At 38.6% G+C, this 25,656-nt stretch overlaps 1 protein-coding gene across 17 annotated transcripts in view; it reads left to right on the top strand.

Annotated features, from left to right (window-relative positions):
* Window positions 1-25,656, top strand: part of ENOX2 (ecto-NOX disulfide-thiol exchanger 2) — a 280,754-nt gene that overhangs the window by 99,578 nt on the left and 155,520 nt on the right. For 14 of the 17 annotated variants that reach the window (XR_012026345.1, XM_072816303.1, XM_072816311.1 and 11 more), the window contains one exon: window positions 10,872-11,015. The exons of the other annotated variants lie outside the window; for them this stretch is intronic. Coding sequence is in view for 2 of the 14 variants with exons in the window: in XM_072816294.1 (XP_072672395.1) it covers window positions 10,872-11,015 (144 nt within the window). In the remaining 12 variants the exon portion in view is untranslated. The remainder of the gene's footprint in view (window positions 1-10,871; window positions 11,016-25,656) is intronic. 17 annotated transcript variants of the gene reach the window in all.

A 25,656-nucleotide genomic window follows, 5' to 3' on the forward strand; every position in this document is an offset into this window, starting at 1 on the left:
CTAAAATAGTCAAACTCATAGAATGTAAAATGGTGGTTACCAGTGGCTGAGAGGCAGGAGGTAACCATTGATTGCTAATCAATGGGCATGAAGTTTGAATTACACAAGATGAATAAATTCTAGAGATCTGCTGTACAACATCATGCCTATAGTTAACAATCCAGTACTGGACGCTTAAAATTTAGTTAATAGTGTAGATGTTAAGTGTTATTACCCAGTAAAAAAATTTTAATAAAGAAGCACAAACATGAAAAGGCATAGCATATTTGAAGAATTTTAAAAGTGTGATATGAATGAAGCAAAGGGTACCTGTGGGAAGTAGCAAGAGATGAAGCTGATGAAGTAATTTGGGCCAGATTTTCTGTGTATTTATATGCCTTCCTTTCTGATTATGATATTTTTAAGGAAACTGTCTTAATGAGGTTTGAAACACAAGGGCCTAACATACTACCAGGCACACAGAATTGTTTGAATGAATTAGATGAATAAGAAGAGAGACTATCTGTCAATAATATTTCATAGATTCAGTAATTCCAATACATACTGAATACCTCAGACTCTCGGCTGGAACAAAATTAAGATCCTCCTTATTCTTTTATACAACAACAACAGTAAGCCTTGTTCCATATGTAGATTAGTTATTTTTTTCCAAGCTTTTTCCTTTACAGTCATGTTGTCTTCTTAAGGGGTAGATTCTACCTTTCTCCTCAGTAGTAGGTTTGACTTCAGCCCAGGGCCATTTCGAAAGGAGTTTGTCACTTTTCAACACCTTGATACTCCTAGGGTGGAATTGTTATAGTGGAGGTATGGATCTATAAAAGATGTATAAACATATTACAGAAATCTGTTTTCTCTGGTGTGTTTAACTTCACAGCTAATGCAGGATTGTTTTTCATACATTCTTAAAAAACTAGTTCAAATCAATATCGAATATTAGGAGTGTGGAAAGCGTAACTCCAGAACATTACTTGATACAGTATAGAAAAATTAGTGGGGTGGAGGAAGGAAGGAGGATAAAAGTTTTTGAACATGTGAGTGAAGATTTACTATATTTATGTAGTTCTGTCTTTAGGGAATGCTAACTTGTAAATTCATCATTGGTTAATTAGAAGGCAATTAAAATTGTAGCACAGTGATTGTATAGTTAATGAAGGCTGAATGGAATGAAAAAAAGGAAATCTGAAATTAGTGTGTACATTTTAGGGAAAACAGAGATATAAATGTTATTCGTGCAGTGCATCAGTCTTGAAAGATACCAATATACTTCTAGAATTAATTGATAAAATTAACCCTGCAAAGACCAAAAGAGTTCCAGCTCTCACTCTCCCATTCAGAGCATTCTACACTGAGATGCAGATTTATCTGACTGCTACTTCAATTTTCACTCACTTACAGCATGTGAAATTATTTTGCTGAACCTTGTTTACAATGTATTTACTGGTGTCTTAAGAATCTTTTAGAACAAATTGGTATACTCTGTGTGTAGTAAATGTTCCTACTGAAAGGGCTGGCTCAGCCCAGGCTCCTGACCAGATCCAGCTGACTAGCTAGTTTTCAAAACCAGCAGAGTGGTTTCTGCAGGGAGAACTGTGCTTGCTTTTGATAATTACCTTAGCTTTATGAAATCAATCAGCCTGAAGGGAAGACCTCATTACAGATCTGACAAGATAGACTCCAGTTTCAATACCAGAACAACTCTCTGTCCCCAGGCTCTGAAATCTGCAATTATTTATTTTATTTAGACAGAGACACCCATAATACAGTGCCTCTAGGCACATTCTCAGGCAAGTATTAAACAGATAACCTAATGGTCAGTGTGTTAGGAACCTGCCCTTTTGCTGTCACTCAAGTGGAAAATTGGTCAACAGGAATTGCAGCATGGCCTAGAGCCAGCTCAAAGCAGGCACTGATGAATCAACATCTTTCTATTCTCCCACCCTCAAAGATGTGGAGAGAAGGGTGGTTGCTCTAACTGTTCCCAGGGCTTAACTACAGGAAAATAAGACTCTCTTTTCAGTTACTCTGAAGACTGCCAAACTTTATCCTAAGGAAAATGATAAATCGTCCATCTACCATCTGTCACTTTGAACTGTTCTATCAAATCAACATTTTTTTAAACTTTGTTTTCTTTGAGGAATGTGATTTTGCTGTTTCTCAAGCCTTAAATTGTATGGGGGAAAAGAATCCTGAAGCATCCTTCTTCTGAAGTTGGAAATATATATTTTGCTTTCCTGCTCACGGAACTCAAGCACCTTAACAGATTTAGTTCAGACTTTTCTGAAATAATTCACCTTTACTAGGCCTGAGACATGTCAGCCCCACAGGAAAAACACTGAAAACATTATGAGCATAGGAAAATATGGATTTGGGAGAGAAATAGTCCTTTTCCATTCCAGTTCTCATGTCACTGTTAGCTATGTTCTCATAATACAGCACCCAGCTGAAACTGAGCAGTGATTAAAGCTTTGAAAGGAGGCATTTCGGTTTTAAGAGTAAAGTGTGGTTCTTTCTGTGTTGGAAAGTTCAAGGTGACAAATATGGTCTCCTCTCCTAAAAGTAGTACAAGCAAAGAGCCATCACTGACTATTCCCAGCATTATTTATTAATGTTTTACCTTGATGGCTGTGTATTATCTGAAAGAAAGAGAGTGTTATAATATGAATGCAGAGCTAACATCTCCCAAGCTGTAAATAGGATGTAGTCTGGGGGCCTGAAGAGCCAGCTGCTCAAACTTTCTTATTCCACTTCTGAGGCAAATTCATATAAACACTCGATTAGACTAGAAGGGAGCTATACACTTATTTCGTGTCTAATATGTGCTAGACCCTAAATATACATTCTCTCATTGAATTTTCCTCACTTGCCTATAGGAGGGGGCATTATTCCATTTTATGGTGCAGAAGCAGTCTCAGATCAAGTGGCTTAATACCTCTTCTAAATGATACACCTAGTAAGTAGCCGATGTGGGTTTGAATCCAGGTCTGTTCTAGAGCAGCACTGTCCAGTAAAATTTTCTGTGATGATGGAAATATCTACACTGTGCATACCAATAGAGTAGCCACTAGGTGCATGTGACTATTGAGCATTGAAGTGTGGCTTAGTGCTGCTCAGGAACTTTTCATTTCATTTTAATTTATTTAAACTTAGATTTAAATACTTTACATGGCTACTGTGGCTGACAGCTACTGTGTTGGACATTACATCTCTGGGGATTGCCTTTTCTTGACTGTAAAGCAAGAAATCTGTAACCTGGTGTCTATAGAACTATTAAGAAAAGATCCATATATGGAGTTTCTTTTATGGTGTTTTCTCATATAAGGGTCTTAGTCAGTGGAAGGACAGTTTTGCCTTTGGAAATGGAGAATGAATTTATGCAGAATCAAGGTTAGGGGTAGAGTGTACGATCATCCACCACAACTCCCCAAAGAGTCTTCAGGGATTCTAGAATAGAGGAGATACCAGGAATGCTGAAGGAACCTAAAAACCATACTTCCTTCTTCACTTCAGGCAGGAGGTTGGTTGGCATCCAGGGTGGGAAACATGACTATTGTGCCCAAGTTGTACCTGAGTTTTGATTCAGCACACATTTCTGGGGTACTTATATCATTGTACAAGCATTGTGCACAGCATCATGGAGGAGGAGATTTTAAAAATGACTGAGATGTAAAGTGTGTTGATAAAGGGGTTTACAACCTAGTGGCTGACAGTAGGTAAGGCAGGAGGGAAGGGAGGATAAGACAAATCCTCAAAGAACTATAGTGCAAGGCATGCTCTAAAAGGCATATGAAAAATGCAGATTAAGATCTGAGGAGAGGGCAGCCCCCGTGGCACAGCGGTTTAGCGCCGCCTGCAGCCCAGGGCATGATCCTGGAGACCCTGGATCGAGTCCCACGTCAGGCTCTCTGTATGATGCCTGCTTCTCCCTCTGCCTGTGTCTCTGCCTCTCTCTCTCTGTCTGTCTCTATGAATAAATAAATAAAATCTTTAAAAAAAAAAGATCTGAGGAGAACCAGAACAGTGTTTTATAATTTTTTAAAAAAGGCCAAGTTCCTTATATTATTAGCTATACAACCTTGGGAAACTTACTTAAACTCTGCAAGGTTGCCTTTTTTTGTGATAAAATGGGAATAATAACTAGAAAATAAAATTAAAAGATAACGTTTGTAAAACAGAACACATTCTTAACAGCCAATGAATGATTGAGCCCCTGGTACCCCATTCCACTGCTATGTATGTAATGGGTGGAACTGGATAGGGAAAGGCATCATGAAGGAAATAGTGCCTGAAATAAACCCTTACAGAAGGATAGTATTTTGAAGGTTAGAAATCAAAAAGTAGGTGGTGGAGCAGTGTGAGCTAATGTGTGGAAGTAGGAAAGTACTGGAATGATTCATTGAACACCAGGTAGTCCCATTTTTCTAGAGTGTCAGTCTTTTCTATTCAAAGCATGATTCCCCCACACCAGCAGGATCAACATCATCTGGGACTTGGTAGCAAAGCAGAATCCAGGCTTATTAAATCAGAATCTGCATTTTAAAAAGCTCCCCTGGGAACATGTATGCACATTAAAGTTCGAAAAGTGTTGGGGTAGAGTACAAGCTGGGGCTTGGTAAGAGTGCTCAGAATGGGTCGTGGGGCCTTATTTTGAAGGACTTGAATGCCTGACCAAGTAGTTTGGGGAGTCCCTAAAAATTGCTGAATGACCACTGTCAATAAAAATCCACCTGTCACCTGTATCACAGCTTGAAAGGGTGACATAAATGTAAATTTTCCCCTGAAAGTTTTTATGTTCACCACCATTCAGGCAAGTCCTTTAGTAGAAAAGGATTTTGGCCCTTTCTCATCACTTTCTCTGTTCCCTTTGCTCCTTTATTCTTTTATGATTACTCTTGTTTCAATTAAGCCTGTTACACAGAATATTGGACTCATGAAATTGACAAAGTAGGTTTCAATTTTTTGACATCAGCTAAGACCCAGAACTGAGAAATGTTCATTGGTTTTGGTTGCTAACCCCAGTGGCTGGAGAGTGATATTGCCACCCAAGTCTGTGAGACATTGCAGATAAACCTCAGAAGTAGCAAGTGGAGCAGCTCAGTAATGAGAGCTGAAAGTAGGGAGTCAGAGGTTTTCAGACCTACACTGAGGAAGGAGGAGAGGCTTTCAGGGATGGATAAATCCTACAAAATCACCTGCTAGCATATTAGGGTCCTGACCATTATGCTAATAACCCCGTGTTTCTCCAAAACTTTTGAATGAATTAAAAACTATTTTGGAGACCTCTACTTCCCCTTACCATGGAGTCCATATCTGATTTCAAACTGAAGTTACTTGGAAAATAGGACTCAGGTTACAGAAATTTGTTTTTTTGTTTTTTTTTTGTTTTTTTTTTTGTTTTTTTTTTTAGAAATTTGTTTTATACACAAATTAGCTATAATGTTACTTTTGCCAAAAATAGATACCCTATTTTTTCAATCTAAACGTCTATCTTGAGATTGTTGCCTTGAATTGAATTTACCAGATTTCTCAGGACCTAACCATATTCTTTGAAAGGGAACTAACTCAGAGAATAATTGTGTTTCCTTTTTGCTAAGATTGTACCATCTTAAGTCATTGGGCTGCAGCTGCAAATAAGAAGTGGCAGGGACCCACAGGGTCATATTTCCCTACGATAACCTGGAGCAGTCATTAAAAGTGTTAGATTGCATCATGAAGGTTAGTCCTAATTTGAGCTGATAGTGAAAAGCTCTGTAAAGTGAATTGTGACAGTAACTATAACAGCAGCTGGACACAAAGAGATCATTGATCTTCTTTCACAAGAGTCATGAAAATTCTTCAGTGCTCTCCTCAAAGCCCAGGAATCATTTGCATCTGTATGGCAGACATCATTGCATGTGAACTCACTGAGAACCACACTTTATTCTGAGATGTTTAATTTGTAGTTCCATTGGATGAGAAATGTCATTCTTCAAGGACCCCACCCCCACCCTTCTACAATATGCATACTCTCTAAAGTTGCCTCATGTGTATTATGAAGTCAGATAATCTGTATTTTGGCTTGACATGAAATAACAGCTGGTTAGCTCTCTAAACCAGTCAACCTGGTTTTGGAGGAGATTACATTACCACATGGACTGAATTGTGATCATAAACTACAGCAATGGCAAAAACCTATAACACTAATGTTTATTATCTGTTTTCCTCTATTTTTATCAATTTGTGCTTCCCTTTAGACAGACTGTATATTTTGTGGGGTTAGGCAACGAGGGGACAAGCTGGGATGAGAAATGAATGAACAAAGTTCAAAGTTTTATTAAATTTATTCCCAGCAATGAAAGGGCAAGGAATATGAGAACTATATAAGACTTTAGATATTTTCTTTTTTAAAGATTTATTTATGAGAGAGAGAGAGAGAGAGAGAGAGAGAGAGAGAACGTGGGGGTGAGAGGCAGTGGGAGAGAGAGAGAGAGAATCCCAAGCAGACTCCCCACTGAGCATGGAGCCAAATGCAGGCTCCATCCCAGGACTCTGAGATCATGACCTGAGCATAAATCAAGAGTCAGATGCTCAAATGACTGAGTCACCCAGGCGCCCCAGACTATAGAAAATTTCTAACATTGCTCTGTTAACTATTCATGACTCCCTCATTTGTTTTTCTTGTAGTGATTATCAGTAGAACCCTTAAAATTTAGACTTGCCATTTTAGACATTTAGACATGACAATTTAGACATTGCTCCTATTCTAAGGACAATAAATGAGTTAATAGTTGAATAAAATGCATCATCCTTTACAGGCAGTTTGAGGGAGATGAAAAGAACCCTTAAAATAGAGGAGGTGGTAGTTTTGAAAAGGTAAGCAAACAAGGTGAATCTTTGGAAGCACAGCAAGGAATGGTCCCCAGGCGAAGAAGTCCCCCAGTACATCCCCACTCCCAGCCCCAGGTTTAGGCCTGTCAAGAATTCTATAGATAAGATCCCTGTATTGCATAAAAGAATGAACTAAATACTCTCAAAAGTGTCTTCCTCATCTACTATTTTCCTAATCTTAACGGTTTCATATGCCTAGCAGAAAAATAGGAGAAATACCTTCCATAAGAGATTTACGGATAAATTCTGTAGTTTTGGTGAGAATTATAATATGTTCATTGCTAATATTTTACATTTAAGTCACAATTTTTGTAGTAAGAATTCTTGAAATTAAAATGATAGTTTTCTTTTTAGAATTTACATCCTTCTAATGGGGCTGTTTTACTTACAGTGGCATTCAGCTTGGATTACATATACATCACATTGAAAAGAGCCTCTAAGTACCTATTGATTTACTGATTTATTGGTTTATTTAGTGTTGTCTTAGGGGAGGAAGAAAACAATACAATTAAAGTAGCTAGAAAGCACTGGTGTCAAAGGATTTTACTATCTCTAGCCCTTGTTCTTAAACTACAAATCTTTGGAGACTGTATTCAGTCCCAGATAATAGAAAATGCGGATTCATATTCAATGAATCAACTTACTGAGTGATATGTCTTTCTCACCTTGATATGAGAGCCTTTTCTATAAGAAACAAGACCTGAGATGGTATGCTAAATTATCAGGGCTTTCACATATCAGGATCACATATGAGGTGAATAGTCAGAAAATACTTGAAATCTCAGTTTTATTTAGTGTCGAACAAAAATCTGTGCACTGGTATGAGGAACAAAATACCTAAATCCCTAAAGTTATCATCTGGGAATAATTTTTTTTTTATTGGTGTTCAATTTACTAACATACAGAATAACACCCAGTGCCCGTCACCCATTCACTCCCACCCCCCGCCCTCCTCCCCTTCTACCACCCCTAGTTCGTTTCCCAGAGTTAGCAGTCTTTACGTTCTGTCTCCCTTTCTGATATTTCCCACCCATTTCTTCTCCCTTCCCTTATTTTCCCTTTCACTATTATTTATATTCCCCAAATGAATGAGAACATAATTAAAAGACAAAACAATTATAGTAAATATCTATGACTGAGTACTTTTAATTTAGCATATTCTTTTCCTGGACTCCAACTTTTAGAAAAAAGTATGAACAGCAATGAAAAGATTCAATGCAGAAAGTAGGATCTGTCCTTGGATCAGAGCAAATTTAGACCACTCTCTTCACATTGTACATCAACAATTCTAGAAATTGAAATGGAATAGAAATAGAAATTCAAAATTGTGGCAGTGGCTGTTAATATTTATTGAGTATCTGCTATATGCCAGATTTAATGCAGAATGTTCTACATACATAATTTCATTTTAATTCTTTTAACAGTCCCATGAGTAAGGCATTGTTATTAGCTTCCTTTTATAGATTATGGCTCTGAAGCTCTGTAAGATCTTCAGTCATCTACTTAATAAGGCAGGGAAATGGACTAATATATTACTCTGTAAAATTATCAAATGTAAAACAAAATTTAAAAAATTTCCAATTAACCATCATTAATCAGAAGCTTCTAATCCCTGAGTATTTCTTTTGATCAAGCAAAATACTTTCGATCAAAGTATTTGTTTTTCACCATCCTGGAATATAGTACTCAAATTATGGAGATGCATTTGAAATCTAATTATTTTAAGTAATGTTGATATAATCACCATCAGAAATTTTAAGTTGTGGCATTAATTCTTGATTATCAGTTGTCACATCTTTAACTACATTGGTTAATGGAATGAGTCACCTACCCCCTCCCTATTGAGTATTAATTAATTAATTCAACTCTCACTATGTGCCAGGCATGGTGATAGGCACCAGGATACAGTTGGGGGGTGGGGAGTGGGGTAGAGTGTTTGGTGGGAGATCCTCCTAAGAAGAATTTACAAACTTACAGGGAAAAAGGTTTTTAATTCACTTAGAATAATAAGGTAGTAATAACTTTGAATATATATATTTTATCTTGTTTATCTTTGCAACAACCCAGTACAAATGTTATCACTCCCCTTTTACACATTATGAAACTAAGACTAAGGGAGATTACGTGAATTGCCAGCTGGTAAAAGACACAGCCAGAATTTTAACCCCAATCTGTCAGGCTCCAAAACACATACTGTTTCCATTATACTGTTCCATCTTCCATGGAACTTGTTTTTGTTCAATATAATATTACAGAAAGAAATACCAAGAAAAGTTCTGCAATACTACACTACTCACACTTGACTCTGGGACCATTCAGGTGCATGAAACATCTCCATTTGTAAATTGTATTAAAATCTAGTTTTCTTTGAAAATAGTCTTGGTCATTATTGGAATGTTTTTTAATACATAGCAATTGATGTTTGTTTCTTTAGTTCTAATCATGGTAGGGATTTAATAGAACCTGGATATGATACAGTGAACAGTTAAGATACAGAAATGAGTTTTCATTCTTTCACTTGGTTACTGAGATGATGTAAAGAAGAATGTTTGACAAGTCCCAGAAGACATTTAATGGAGGTGTTCCAAGTGGAGTCTGATTGCTGAAGAAATGGTATTTGTTATGCGGGCTGAAAACATTAGCATAGGGATACTTTTAACTTAAAACAATAATGTAAAGACATTTTGTTAGAACTTTAGCATTCCTTTTACTGAAACTTGATTGACTTTTAGCTGACTGGACTCCAAGCTTTTATTAACTTTTTACAACATTGTCTCCTGAATTGTATAGTTCTGGGCCATAGAAAAATGGAGGGTTAAAGACTGAGCCGTGGCAAGCCAACCCGATTCCTTTTGATAGGATTAGAGAACCATTGGCTAAAAGGCTTAAGAGAGATGACCTAACTTTAGTCTTTAACAAAGCTTTTGATCCCATATTTCATGAAGCTTTAATTGAAACACTTGAAATTCCAGGTACTGCTGCCAGAAGAGTAAGAAACTCTCTGCACGTCCCTGGCTGAACCATATAAGACTTGGAGAGTAGGACGTGCCTTTTGCCATTTTAGATGGTGCAGCACCAAGTAGTAAAGTAACCGTGCTCTAAGCATCCTTTGAAAAGGATAGGAGTAACACTACCCAAACCCAAGTCATAACTCTCCATTACTCCAAGTATGAACTTATCCCCTTGCAAGTTCCATATCTTTGTTTCCTTTTCTGAGTTGCTATAAAGTTGCAGTTTTCTTTTTTGGAAACTGCTGTTATCATTGGCAGTGTCTTTGACACTGGATAGTGTCAGGATAGTGTCCTGACTATAGCTACATCAACTCAACAACCCTTGCAGTGAAAGAAAAAATGGAAAAATGTCAGGAGATAACCTGAGAGAGGTTCCTGGGTGGCTCAGTCAGTTTAGCATCTGCCTTCAGCTCAGGTCATGATCCCAGAGTCCTGGGATCTAGCCCCATGTTGGGTTCTCTACTCAGCCGGGAGCTGCTTCTCCCTCTTCCCTCCCCCCAGTTCATGCTATTTCTCAAATAGATAGATAGATAGATAGATAGATAGATAGATAGATAGATAGATGAGTAAATAAATAAATAAATAAATAAATAAATAAATAATTTTTTTTTTTTAAAAGAGATAACTTGAGGAATACATGACCAGGCTTTTTCAAAGGAAGGGGGAGTTCAACCATACATTTAATGAGGGTCCTATCTCTTTAAGGAAGGAGGTAGAAGATAATTGATAGCTTGTGGCCAAAAATATTAACTTCTCAAAAACATCAGGGATCTTCTCAAAGACAGAGCCACAGTCTTATAAGACCCAATATTTTCATTCTGTACTCTTCAACAAAATCTGGATAAATTACAGAGGGCAGCTGACTTTCAGGAACTCACCTGTTATTCCAAAGTTCTTAAGATTTAGTGAGTTTTTCTCTAGTGTCTCATATAATACAATCTGAGACATCCCAGTCCTTAATGGAGTCTGGATTTTGGCTTTCTTTTTCTTCTGTAGGATTGAACCAGCTGCCCTTTGACCCTGCCAACAACAACGAACCCCTGCAGTTTGGTAGTGCCAGTGGCCCTCTGGTCACAGAAGGCCTCATTGAGAATGGAGGGGAATCAAGCAAGAAAAGAAAGAGAACAAATGCTCCTTCAGGTAAGCTAGGCAATGGTGCACCGTCTTGAGCCAGTGCTGAGTCACCATTTTCCCAGAGCCTAGTATGTGACTGGCATTGTGCTGGCATTTGTAGGAACTACAGGAACCAGAAAGAGTCACCTGCCCTCAAGGAACCTGTGGTGGGAGGGGGGAAACACAGACAATAATTCAAGTAACAAGACAGAGTATCATTGGTGCTGTGGTAAGTGTGGAAAAGGGGGAAAAAACAATGGGAGCACAAACGGGGAAGAGTGAATTCAGATTTGGGCATCATGGAACACTTCAAAGCAGAAGTGAGATTTGTAGGGGTGCCTGGGTGGCTCAGGTGGTGAAGTGTCCAACTCTTGATTTCAGCTCAGGTCATGATCTTGGGGTCACAAGATTGAGCCCTGAGTCAGGCTTTGAGATCGAGTCCCACATCAGGCTCTGCACTGGGCATGAAGCCTACTTGAGATTCTCCCTCTCCCTTTTCCCTTACCACCATCCTCCCACCTCTCTAAAAAGAAGTGACCTCTGTAACTGGTCATTGTTTGGGTAGGCCTGAGACAAAAAAAAAAAAAAAAGAGTAAAGAACATTGATTTTAGTAGAAGCATTGCATGGATGAATGGTTTTGGGATACATTTTTCTTTGTATGTACATGTGGTGGGCTACCCTCACTTTTACTTGTAATGCAGATAACTGCATATAGCTGTAGCCACCCCCACCTTACCCTTGTCTCCTGTAGTATGCGCTCTGCCCACGTGCATTTTATGCCCTCATAGCTCTCTTCGAACAAGTGATGAGATTTTCCTAAACCGTTTATAATAGCCAACTGAGTTTTTATCCTCCCCTGCAATCCCCCCTTTACTTTCGTGTTCCATTAGCCTATGCTCAGGTTAAATTTCTCCAGAAGGAGTGGGGAAGCAACAGGAGAACTAAATCCCAGAGTTAGGAGTTGGGAGGTGGGCGGGGGGTGGGAGTGACTGGGTGACGGGCACTGAGGGGGGCACTTGATGGGATGAGCCCTGGGTGTTATTCTATATGTTGGCAAATTGAACACCAATAAAAAATAAATTTATTAAAAAAAAGGAGAACTGGGGATCCCTGGGTGGCTCAGTGGTTTAGCGCCTGCCTTTGGCCCAGGGCGCGATCCTGGAGTCCCGGGATCGAGTCCCACGTTGGGCTCCTGGCATGGAGCCTGCTTCTCCTTCCTCCTGTGTCTCTGCCTCTCTCTCTCTCTCTATGTTTATCATAAATAATAAATAAATAAATATTTTAAAAAAAGGAGAACTAAATCCTAACTGATCATTTGGTATTTTAAAATGTATCTCTTTGTTGCTTGGCAATTCATTTGGAAACAGTATCCATAGTGTATACAGACTGATCTGAGATTTGGGGATGGGCCTTTTTTTTTTTTTTTTTACTCTTACTTTTATATTTGCCTTACAACATGGAGCATGTTTACAAACATATAATGTCATATCTGGTTCTTAGATTATAGGTCTTTCTGCTTCTAAATCAATGTCAAGTACAACTTCAGAAAACAAAAACAGTAAAACCAGCTATCTGGAGCCCTTAAGAATGATTTTTAGAGAACTGTATTTTCTGGAACATTGGAAAGGCATAGTTTATAGCTAAGGAATTGGTGTGAGTTCTAATACCAGCTCTATTTCTGTCTGTGGCCTGGGGGTGGTTCCTCAACCTCTCCAAGTTTCACTTTCTTTAGTTGTAAAGTAGAAATGATACTGAAACCCACCTATTAGGATTTAAATGCAATTATATAGGTAAAGTGCTTAGCATGGTATCTGCACATAGTAATTACTTAATAAATGTTGCTATTATTTTGTTATTATTATGTAATACTATGATCTTTTTAGGCATTAACACATTTCACATTTTTACATTAACCATTATGGGTACAAATTTTGTGTGTGTGAATGTATCTGCCTTTTTAAGGCATGTATTCCACTCTGCTTGATCATTTAGAAGCATAGTTCCAGATATTAGTTATTGTACTGAGCCATAATACTATATTATAGCTTTCAGGGTTTGTTAAAGAATATAGGCCTTTTGTCTCTATACTAACATGTCCTAGACTCTGGTAGCATTTTAGTTATTACAGCCATATTTTATATATGTCCTGTCTCCTTCCTGCAGTCATTTCTGATTTCTCTTGGTGTCCCATCATGCAGCAGCTATTTTTCTCCTTCTAATCAGTTACAAACTTTAAAAAACAAACAAACAAACAAACAAAAAAACCCCAGCCAGCTCCAAGTTGGTATGTCAGATTATTATGTTAAGTGAGACTTAAATCAGCTGTAAGAGAACCTGCTATGGAGAGAGTTATAGGATTTAGGGCATCAACTGTAAGACACCTATTTTGGCTGCTCTAAGGCCTTTTGATCACTTATTAGTTTTTCCACTGTGTTCCTGATAAGTGATGTGCTAATTTAGAGTAATACCTTCTGAACTGTAGTTAACTCATGAGGGTGGGGAAAGGGGGTATGAATTCATCTGAATTGTGAACTAACTTTAAAGAATTGCAGTTTTATTTCTTTTTTTTTTTTATAATTTATTTATGATAGTCACAGAGAGAGAGAGGCAGAGTGTACACAGGCAGAGGGAGAAGCAGGCTCCATGCACCGGGAGCCCGACGTGGGATTCGATCCCGGGTCTCCAGGATCGCGCCCTGCACCAAAGGCAGGCGCCAAACCGCTGCGCCACCCAGGGATCCCTGCAGTTTTATTTCTAATGAGCGTATTCAGTGAGAGCAAAGTAACTGTTGCAGATATAGGATTTTAGCAGTAGATTATGCTAATCTATAATTAGCAGAATCAATTTGCATTCAAATAATGAATATGCTGAAGTTCTTTAAAAAAAGACAATTTTCTTTAAATAGGTGAAATAGGCCTTGGCAAGCTAAATTAGCTCCCTTGCAGTCTTTTTTCACACTGCCTAGTGAACCCTTTCTTTGTAAGTAGTACCCTTTTTTTGTAACTCCAGCCCAGGTTAAATTACCACAAATTCCAAAAAAAGTGAAGTCCAAATTACTGAGGTCTTACTATATAGGGAGTCTCTTATAATTGTTCAACTGGCAATCTTATGGTATTATAAATGGGCAGATTGCTTTATAATTCTTTTTCTTCCTATGTAGTACTAGACGAAAGGAAGAGAGAAAATATTTTGTGAGTAGGGACTTCCTTCTTCCTTTGTCACCATTCCCTGCATCTTGGCAAGGAGGAAATTTAACAGAACTTCCAGCCATTTCAGTTCTAAGCTAAGCTACATATCCAGCCATTATATCACTGAACCCAGTGACCCCTTTAAATCAAAGCCATCTTCCTCCCTCTCCTGTCACTGCAAATGAGGAGGGGACCTTGACTGCAGTTCTGGTTCCTCACCTCACCTCCTGTTTTTCTTCCTTTTTCTCCCATCCATTCCTGTTACTTTATCCTTTCCTACAATCTGTCTCTCTCCTTTTATACTAAAATTGATTTCTTAAAGATCACCAGTGACCTCCAAATTGTCAAGGTCAGTGACTTTTTGGCTGGTCTCAACCACCTTGACCTGTTTGGTTCATCTGATGCTGTAAACAACCTTCCCTACCTTAAATTCTATTTCTGCTTTCCTTGGCAATGTACTTTACAGATTCCTCTTCCTTTGCTTTCTCCTTCAAACATTCTTTCTCCTTTTTCTCTCTACCTTCACCTCTCTCTACCTCTATTATCCACATTTGTAGGTGAAGAAATAAATGTTTGATAAACTAACCTAAGAGTGAACATCTAGCAGGTGGTTTAGCCAGGCTTACAACTACAAAGCCTGTTTCTAACTATTGTGCCTCATTTACTATGCCTGTAGATATTAGGAATCAGGACCCATTACTAAAATGTATTTTAAACATTGATGGCAAACTAGGGAAATCTGTGTTTGTGTGAGAATATGGTGAGCAAAGCTTAGATTTGATCATTTCTAGGATCCCTTCAAACTTTGGGATCTCATGCCCTCTTCTTTTCAGCTTTTTTTCTGCTACTTCCCAAAATAAATCTTCTAGTTCAGCCAGGGTGATCTGCTACCAAATAAGCATTGCACCCACCTTCTCAGTACATTGCTCATGCCTTTTTTTCTGTCTAGTGTAATCTCTGTCTTCTTTAACCTGTCAAAATCCTGTCCAACTGAAAGCACCTAGTACAAGTCCAACCTTCTCCAGGAAGCCTTCCAGATCTTCCATTAGAATTGTTCATTTGTACCTCTGAATCCCCTTCCTCATTATATTCATATGACTATTTTGACACTGATCATAAATTACCTTGCAGTTATCTGTTCATACGAGTATGCCTTAGCCTTTTAATTCAGTCCTTATCCCCTTATTGGAAAGGCCCCTGACTCATATGACTTTTAGCAGAGATACAGTGTCTTGCACAAAATAGATGCTCAAGATATACTTGTTGATTAATCATATATCTGACTGAATAATTGCTTTCCATTGGCTTTAATATTCTCTATTATTCTCTTGTCATTGCCAGAGTGGAGCTGTTTATAAAACTGGGCACTTGTTATCTAATGTTGATCAGTTTATTTCCTCACTTGACTCTGAAAGTCAAACTCCAGACATTTGTAAGATTATATCCTAAGCCACACATCAAATCTGGGTGCTCATGAAAAAAATACCTGGCTCTAATGGAATCTTTGCCTCTTTACTGGGTGAAATTTCATGAGTGCCCAAGGGAAATGCATAGGTGGAGTTTGGGTGTCCTTTCCCATCTACCTCTGTGAGGTAGATCAGTAGTAATCTGGATTAGATAATACTGATACTGCAGTATTTGACCACAAACTCCTCCTTTATACATCTAGCTGCTTTGCATCTTTTTATCTTTTTTTTATCAGTTTCTTTTGAGGGAGTGAGGCAGAAGGAAAGGGAAAGAGAATCTTAAGCAGGTTCCACACCCAGTGCAGAGCCCAAAGTGGGGCTTGGTTTCACAACTCTGAGATAGTGACCTGAGCCAAAGTCAAGAGACAGCTTTAACCAACTGAGCCACCTAGGCACCTCTGCAGCTTTTATCTTAAGGTGAGCTCAGCATTTTTTAGTGTGTTTGCTCTCAAATTTTACCTTTTCTGTATAGAAATGTTTCCTTGGTGATGATACAATAGCACAAATTGTCTAAGATTGCAGTGAGTCAGGGCACCTGGGTTGCTCAGTCAGTTAAGCATCTCAGGTCATGGTCCCAGGGTCCTGGGATCGAGCTCCACATTGGGCTCCCTGCTCAGCATAGAGCCTGCTTCTCCCTCTCACCCCTGCTTGTGCTCTCTCTCTCTCTTTCACTCTCTCTCTCTCAAATAAATAAATAAAATCTTTAAAAAAAAAAAGATTGCAGTGAGTCCACTTACTCAGATGATACTCCATGGCTAAAGAGTAGAATATTGTTAAACTCTCATCAGATCATAATGCCAAGTTCCTGTCCAGAAGATGCCAGTTGCCTTCTGATTTGAGATCCACCTGAGCTTGTAGAAGCAGAGATACCAATCTTCTCAAATACTACCACTAAAGTGAAGAATCTATGAGTCAACAAGGCGATCTGGATGATGACTAAAATTGAATACAGTGTTTTAAGCAATGTCATGATACATTAGTATTCAAAGAAAGTGTCAGCACTCTAGAAGAGTGGGCAACTAACCTGGGGATAATTATGATACCAGAGTGATGATCCAGATGTGGACATAGTCCTGTTTCCTTATTTAATTATTTTTAGTCCTATTTCCATTGTCTTCTCTCAGAGACCTGTATTGAAAGATAGGTTTGCATTTATTTTTTTAAGATTTTATTTATTCATGAGAGACACACAGAGAGAGGCAGAGACATAGGCAGAGGGAGAAACAGGCTCCATGCAGAGAGCCTGATGTGGGACTCGATCCCGGTACTCCGGGATCCTGCCCTGAGCTGAAGGCAGACATTCAACCGCTGAGCCACCCAGGTGTCCCAGGTTTGCGCTTAAATACATGATGCCTAGTACTGAACAGTACTCCCAAGGTTCATGTGAATAACGAATAGCTCAGTATAAAAAGAACTTCGGCCATTTTTCATTTGTAATAATGAGTAAATCCCAAGAGTTCAGGATCTTCAGGAAGACCCTTCTATTCAATAATAATTTGCATCGATAGTAATGATTCTTTCCTGAATATATATTTTTAAGTTTTTTAAAATTATTTTTTTAGAGAAGGGGAATGGGAAAGGGAGAGAGGCAGAGGGAGAACCCCAAGTAGGGCTCCATGCCCCCAGCATGGAGCCTGACTTGAGGCTTGATCCGACGACTCTGAGATCATGACCTAAGCTGAAATCAAGAGTTAGAAGCTTAACCTAGTGAGCCACACAGACATTCCCCCCTTACTATATTTCCATATTTATTTCATTTTAAAGATAAAGTGCTAGTAACCAGAGAGGAGAAATGACTTTGACTAAGGTAGGCTAGCATCTCCAGGAACGTTATGATACAATAAGGACCTCCAGATAACATCTAAACTCCATCAAGAAGCTTCAGATAGGGGCAGCCCGGGTGGCTCAGTGGTTTTAGCGCCGCCTTCAGCTCAGGGTGTGATCCTGGAGACTCGGATCGGGCTCCCTGCATGGAGCCTGCTTCTCCTTCTGCCTGTGTCTCTGCCTCTCTCTCTGTCTCTCATAAATAAATAAAATATTTTTAAAAAGAAGCTTCAGATAGTATCTAAAATTGATCATAGACCCTAATTCAGTTTGCAAGTGTTTCTTTAGAATTTCTGGAAGTCAAAATGAGACTTGACAATATGAAAGACAGTGAAGCACTGCCGAGGCAAGATTAATAAGAGAAAGTGGGCCTTCGCAGCAGCAAGGAGAGGTTGGCCAGATATAAGGAAGAACTATATTGCAATGAATTATTTGGGGAAGTTTCTTAAGCCCATTTGAAAGAGAAATATAAAAATGAGATGAGCACTCATCTCGTTGGGAGTACTTTTGTTTCCTTTCTTACCTGGAAGAGGGGCAATGAACCAGGAAACTTCTGTGACACAGCCTTTTGATTTACCTCATACTCACAGGGCTGAGACTTTTGTTTCACATGTACTTTGAAGTCCATAAATGAAAGCATTGATTGTTTTTAAAGAGAGAAAATGTCACCATTTTATATCTTGGTGTTTGGTAGTTCTAGCATGTCAGCAGAATTATTATATTGCCAAAGGCAAGAAGAGCCTATTGTTCCTTCAAATGGAATTAAAATAAGAAAACGACTAGACTAATAGCCCTACTCAGTTTCTTTAGTCCTTTGGACATTTTTATCTGATTACAGGTTCAAGAAATAAAACCATATCTTGATAACTAGAGGATCAAAAAAGTACGCTGACTTCTGTCTTTTCTCAGGTTGATAGAAACCTAAGTCTGAAATTTTTATCTTCATGGACCGTCAGGGGGAGGGGAGATTGAAGGTGGCACAAAAGAGGCAGGATATAAAAATGCAAATGTATCTCTCTTAAATTGACCCAACCATGGGAATAGCTTTGGAATGATTTTGTAACTTTATTGTATCTAAGCTTTTAGTACTTCTCTCAGCAGCCATGAAGTATGAGTCAACCTCATGTGTTGGTAATATAAAGACTAGTGGTTGATGTTGAATCATAGTATTTTAGTTTTTGAGGCAACCTTGTCTAACTCAATCATTTTTACAAATGAAGGAACTGAGACCCAGAGAAGGAGTTTTTCTAAAGTCACATGGTCAATTAGTGGCAGAACCAGAACCAATTACTACCAGATCCATATAATCATTTCAAGTTGGTTAGGACTGTGGCATGCAGTTGATTCATTTGTACTGCAAAAAGTAGGTCTATAACCTAGAGGAGCTGGCTTCTCCCATGCTAATAGTATTACATGATTTGTAACAAGCTAACCCAGTGGTATATGACATCCCATATATGTTCTGCCTGCTACACAGGTGAGGGCCCTTTGATGTCAAGCTACAGAAGGAGTTTGAGACTGGGAAACACCTATGAGGAAATTCCTTTTGCAGAACTGAACTCCAGCAGCTCAGAAAATCATAGAATAAACTCTTTGTGACTCCTGCTTACTTGACAGGCGATGGTTTGTGACCCCTATCCCAGCCTACCCTTATGGCCACTCCATCCAAATGGGAAAAAATGTATAATGTTTATCTATGATTTATACATTGTTGCATGACTTTGGAGGATCTCTTTCAATTTCTTGATTTCTAGGTAAAAACTTGTCTGGAAAAAAATCAGTTTTAGGCCAGTAAAACTCAATTTCAGAGCAAGAGGATTCTTAGATTTGGGGAGGTTGTTTTCCTCTCCTATTAGCTTGGTAACATTATCAAAGCTACTGTCCTTGACTCTGGGGTCTGTATAGGCCTCCTTGGCCTTAATAAGAGAAAATAACATACTCAGCCATGTACTGAAAAGAATACTGAAGATTGTAATTTGAGTACTGGACATGCCACTTAGTATTAGTATTTTGACCCTGGGTAAATCACAGAAGCCTTTTTGTAAGCCTCACTTTCCATGTCCGTTAAATGAGGAAAGCATTTTGAAAATGCTCAGATTTTTACTTCTTTTACTTTTATGGTTACTGCTTCTGCTTATTAGGGTTTGAGAGGGTGAGTGCTTTTCTCCATCTGGTTCCAAATCAAACAGAAAAACACAAAAAGCCATGTGAGAAATAAAATGTAGTATCAGCTTTGTTATAAGCAAAACTGGATGGAATAACATGGTTTAAGCCCAAGGCCTAATTAGGCTCCCTACTATCTCCAGTTTCAAATCTATAGTTTGATATCCACCTATGGGGAAGATTGAATCTATAAAGCAGACTACTAACCCAGCCCCTGTCAATGAGAGTGATGGCCTGTGTCACAATTCAGTGGAAGCTACAAATTAAGAACAAGGTGGGCCTGTGGGCATGCCACTGGAAGACAGTGCCTGCGCCCTAAGCTCTGCTCACTTTATGAAAGACCAAAGGTCATCTTAACTTGAGGGCATTTTGTCCAGAGAGCCAGGATGCAGAAGTTAAGCCCTGAATGAATACTTACTTTTATTCTAATCTTAGTAATCAAGTAAATCAATTCTCCTGTGCCCAGGAGCAAGTAGACATGGGGTGAAAGGCCAGGGAGTGTTCTATAGCACTGCTGTCTGTCCTCTCTCACAAATAGAATGGTTGTTCCCTCCTCTCCACAGAATGGTGACAAGTAAGATAAGAACCCTCACAACCCCAACTTTGCTGTTCATTTGAAGATTAACATGAGTTTTGATTTTTCTAAGGCCTACCCTTAGATTTTTTTTAAGCCAGGGGAAACTAGCAACAAGAGTCCGCTGTGTGATAAAAGAAATAGAGTTGTTTTCCTACATGTGTTAAGTTTTATTTCTCCATGTATAAAATCAAGACAAATTCCGGATGGAACTCAATCTCCTATCATCTGATTTAGCCTCAAAGTAATAGCTCACAGTGAAAGGATTTCATTTTCACACATTTCAAACGCAATTATCTCTGCTATCATTTCAGCATGGTCATTCACATGGGGTTGCAAACTCTACAAGTCTTCCTTTCTCTTCCATGACCCCAAGTTATAATAATTAAAATAGTTTGTTACTACTACTTGCTAATACTATGGAACACTTTTTTTGTGCCAGAACACTGTTCTAAGTATTTCAAATGTGTCAACTTACTTAATTTTTCACAGCAACTCTATGATTACCCTTGTTTTACAGAAAGGGAAACTTAAATATAGAGAAGTTAAGCAATTTATCTAAATAGTAAATGGAGGAGATGAGATCCAAACCCAGGCAGAGTAGCTACAAAATCAGTGTCCAGAATCAATTGAATCAGAACAGAAATTGAGGTGTGTGTGGGGGTGGGCATCAGTGTTAATTTATTTAAATCAGAACTGATCTGATGACTGGGATGCCTGGGTAGCTCCATCAGTTAAGCCTCTGACTCTTGATTTCTGCTCAGGTTGTGATCTCAGGGTTGTGAGATCCAGCCCCACTAGAGAGATATTCATTCATTAATTCATTCTCTCTCTCTCTCCTCCTCCCTCCCTCATCCCTCTCTCCCCCTCCCACCCTTCCTCTCCCTCCTTCCCCCTTCCTCCCTCCCTCCTTCTCTCTCCCTCCCCTGCCCCTCCCCCCTCCCCCATTTGCAAGTACTCTCTCTCAAAAAATAAAAATAGGAAGAATTGATTTATCTGATGACTAAGAATAAAAATAAGTGTTCATTCAGGGCTTAACTTCTGCAATCTGACTTTCAGGTCAAAATGCCCTCGAGTTAAGATGACCCTCTCTGTCTTTTATAAAGTGAGCAGAGCTTTGTCAGGGAACAGAGCATACCTCAAATGATTCCACTTATGCAGCCAGGCTTAAGAACCTGTGTAACTACCCATACTGCATCAGAGTAACTAGATATTCCTGGACCACCATGGTTCAGAATGTTGGACTTTTATAGTATTCTATGACAGAGTACTTATAAAGTCTTCTCCCAAGAATTGAAGTGACAGTAAAGCACACCAAAATGTGGCAAATAAAGTGGTTGTGTAAATGTTGGCTAGGTATTGCGATACAGAAAGAAGAGACCACCTAATTTGCAGTTTTCTCTTTTTCTACTCTATTTCCTGATATGCATTTATTATCTATTGAAATAAAAATCCATGAAATCCCCTCTCATAACGGAGTAGGAGACAGTCTTGGTTTTTTCCAATCTTCCATTTCCTTGATAATGTGAGCTATTCAATTTAAGCTATGTAGGTTGTAGCATTTCACATTGAGCAATAGCTTGTGTTATAGAATGAATTTTAAAATATTTTGCTTATTCTACATTTAGACTTTAAGTGAAAGCAACTTTCATATTCAAGCTATTTTATAGAAAGTGGTGAGTGAGGGTTGATGAGAGTGACACAGAAAGCCAGTAGAGATATTTCCGACTGCTGAGATGGAGTTCACTATTCTGGGAGGGGATTTCAGGTGGCATTCCCTAGTTCCAATCACTTCCTTCTGCATATTGGATTCAATGGCAGTAGTACAGGAGTAGCAACTCTTATTAAACATCAATTATATGCCAACGACTATAACCAAGAGCTTTACATATATGACCTCAAGAAAACTTCACAATAAATCTATAAAATAAATACCACCTTCTCCTTTGTTTGTCAATAAGAAAATTGAGGCTCAGAAGAGTGAGGAAAGCTTCCCAAGCTGCAGCTAATCAGTGGTAGAATAGGACTTAAACAGAAGGGGACAGGATAGCATAGTTGTTAACAGCACTTGCTCAGAGTCCTGGCTTTCACCTTAAGCAAGTTATTGCAGCTCTTTGAGCCTCAGTTTCTTCATCTATGAAGTAAGAAGAATAATACCAAGTACACAGATTGTTTGGGGATTGAGACGTTGAATAAATAGTGCTTAGTATATGGTGGTCATTTGTGCACTGACTATTTATTTGGTCTTAATGAGTGGGAGGCACTGTGGTAGGCATTTAGAGTACAGCTGGAAATAATACAAACTGACCCTGGCCTTGTGATGCTCAGAGTCTAGTGAGGAAGACAGTCATTAAGCAAATAACTATACAAAATAATTATTTGCAATTATGCTGAGTGCTGTGAAAGAGTGACTGCTTGCAGTGAATACTTAGTAAATAAGAGCAAATATTTACTGAGTGGCTATTATGTTCTGGGCACTATTCCAGGTAGAGAACTGAGTGCAGGTACACAATTGGATAAGAGTGGAGGCGTTTTCATGGAATTTTATTTCTGATCAGGGTTGAGGTTTACGAAGACATCTTTGTTCCTCTAGTCAAGTCAAGGAAGTAGGAGAAAGGAGATACAATTTCAGAAGATGCTTGGTTGAGATCACTGAGAAGATACCAAGTTGAGAATATAGCTTCTTTCCCCAAAATTAATTCTTGGGGATTATGCAACTTGTTTAGTGTGAGTGGCCTTTGTATCTGGCAAGAGAGAGCTGTTAAGAGGCATGTGTGACAAGCCACAGGGACCACCAGGCTTGCCATCTAAGATGAATGCTAAATGCTGAATTTGCCTTAGAATTTGACATAAAGTCTGAGCAGGAAACAGGTCATAACTATGTATTGTTTTCAAATGCTGATTCAAATATCATCCCATATAAATATAGTGGTTCTACTGGCAAGCTATTTTCTAATCTGTTCTTTTTTATTCCTCTTCATAATTACCCTGTTCTAGGATGAACAGCCTGAGAAACATTGACTAATGCATCATAAATTATCTCAGCAGGGTAACCACAAGATTTCAGCTTCTCTTGATTTTGTGCCAGGTCTCTGTGAAGCAGTTATTACCAACATTAAGTGTGTGCAAAGGGGACTACAGATCTTCCAGACTGGAGATTGCCATTATTGAAGATCGTTGTCATTTGCCCTTAGGTGTCACTCTCTTTGTGGTATAACCTGCCAAGAGGGAGATGCTTTTTACTTTTTGTCCTCCTGTCAAACAGCTGGTCAGTTGGAGAGTTTTGTGTTGAAGCTCAGACTTCCCAGAAGTGTTCTCTATCTTAATCAGAGTGAGTCAGGTAAAGATAGTTAAGGAACTTGAATCTCTGTCTTTACATTGGAACCCTAGCTAATGAAGTTAAATGTGACTTGAAACTTGATGCATCAGTAGCTGAAAGTGTATTCTACATAACTCTGCAAAGAAGGTCCCATTATTACTCTGATTTTATAGATGAGATAGCGGAGTATCAGAGGCTCAATGGCTTGCCCAGGATTAGACAGCCAATATGCTATTTAGACCGAAGTTTTTATTTTTTTTATTTTTTAAAAGACTTATTTGTTTGAAAGAGAGACAGAAAGAGAGTGCACATGAGCAGGGGGGAGAGTCAGAGTCAGAGGGAGAGAGAGAGATCGAGAGAATGAGAATCTCAAGCAGACTCTGTTCTGAGCATGGAGCCAGATGTGGGGCTTGTTTCCAGGACCCTGAGATCATGACCTGAGCTGAAACCAAGAGTTGACCTCTTAACCAACTGAGCTGCCCAGGTGCCCCCAGATCCAGGCTTTTAGACAATGGGTCCTGTTCACACTGCACCATATACCCCACTGCTTTCTAAGATTTCTGAAGAAGGCAATGACATGATCTGAGCTGTACTTTCAAAAGATACTCTACCTAGTGTTTTTATCGTGGATTATAAAGAGGTAGAACAAGAGCTGGGGAGACAATTTTGAAGACTTTTGAGATAGCCCAGAAATGTGAAGTATGGGCCTGAATCAGTGTTATGAGAGTAGGAGTAGGGAAGAAGAGATAGATAAAAGAAATGATGAAGGTAAATCATCTTGAACTGCTACAGTTTAGAATCATAATGCCTAGAAATAAAAAAGATGTGAAAGTCAGTGGGCCCAGTTCTTGATCTTTTAGCCAAATATAATCACCCCACTTTTACAAATGAGTCAACTTTGAGTCAGCCCAGGAGACTTGCACAGGGTCTCAAACTAGTTTGAGCAGAAAGGAGCTGGAACTTCCTAGTACAGTCCTTTCTCCACTAAAGTTAATGGGGTCTCCCAAATCTTTTTTGTTTTCAAAAACAATTTTATTGAAGTACATAAAAATGCAAAATTATACATATCAACCAATGAACTTTCACAAATGGGAAATTTCTGCAGGCACCAGAATATTTCTGCAGGCACCACAAAAATTCTGGCCCCCTTTTCCAGTCATTTACTTCCCACCAAAGATAACTTCTGCCTTGATTTTCTCTCTTTTTAATAACTGCTTGGTGGGCCATGTCAGAGATTGGAAATTTTACTATTTGGATCTTCCTGTTTATGGATATTTAAATTACTCCTATCTTTTGGCTGCCATAAACAGTGCTATAAAGAACATCCATAAACATGTTTCTCTGTACATGAGAGCAGGTATTACTCTAGAATAAACTCCAAAAAGTAGGACTGCAGAGTTAAAGTGTTAAGGGCTTTGTATATTTTTAAAATTTATTTTTATTGAAGTAATATTGACATGCAATGCTACATTAGTTTCAGATGTACAACAAAGTAACTCAAAAACTCTATACATTACTCTGTGCTCACCACAGGTATAGCTACCATCTGTTACCATACAAGACTATTACAGTAACAGTGACTATATTCCCTATATTATACCTTTCATCTTTGTCTTTGTGACTTATTCTATAACTGGAAGCCTGTACCTCCCACTCCCATTTACCCATGTTGCCCATCCTCTCCCCCCCTCTCTTAACAGCCACCAATTTGTTCTTTGTATTTATGGGTCTGTTTGTACTTGTTTGTTAATTTGTATTATTTTTTAGATTCCACATGAAATCACATTGTATTTGTCTTTCTCTGACTTATTTCCCTTAGCATAATACCCTCTAGGTCCATCCATGTTATTGCAAATGGCATGATCTCATTCTTTTTTATGGCTTAGTCAATATTCCATTGATATATATATATATATATATATATATATATATATATATATACACACACACACACACACCACCTCTTCTTTATCCATTAATGTATCAGTGGACAGTGAACAGTGGACAGTTAGATTGCTTCCATATCTTGGCTATTGTAAATAATGTTACAATAAATGGAGGTGCATATAACTTTTAAAATTAATATTTTCATTCTCTTTAGGTAAATACCCAATAGTGGAATTACTGGGCCAT

This window comes from Canis lupus, chromosome X, assembly GCF_048164855.1.
Source record: "Canis lupus baileyi chromosome X, mCanLup2.hap1, whole genome shotgun sequence".
Lineage (NCBI taxonomy): Eukaryota > Metazoa > Chordata > Mammalia > Carnivora > Canidae > Canis > Canis lupus.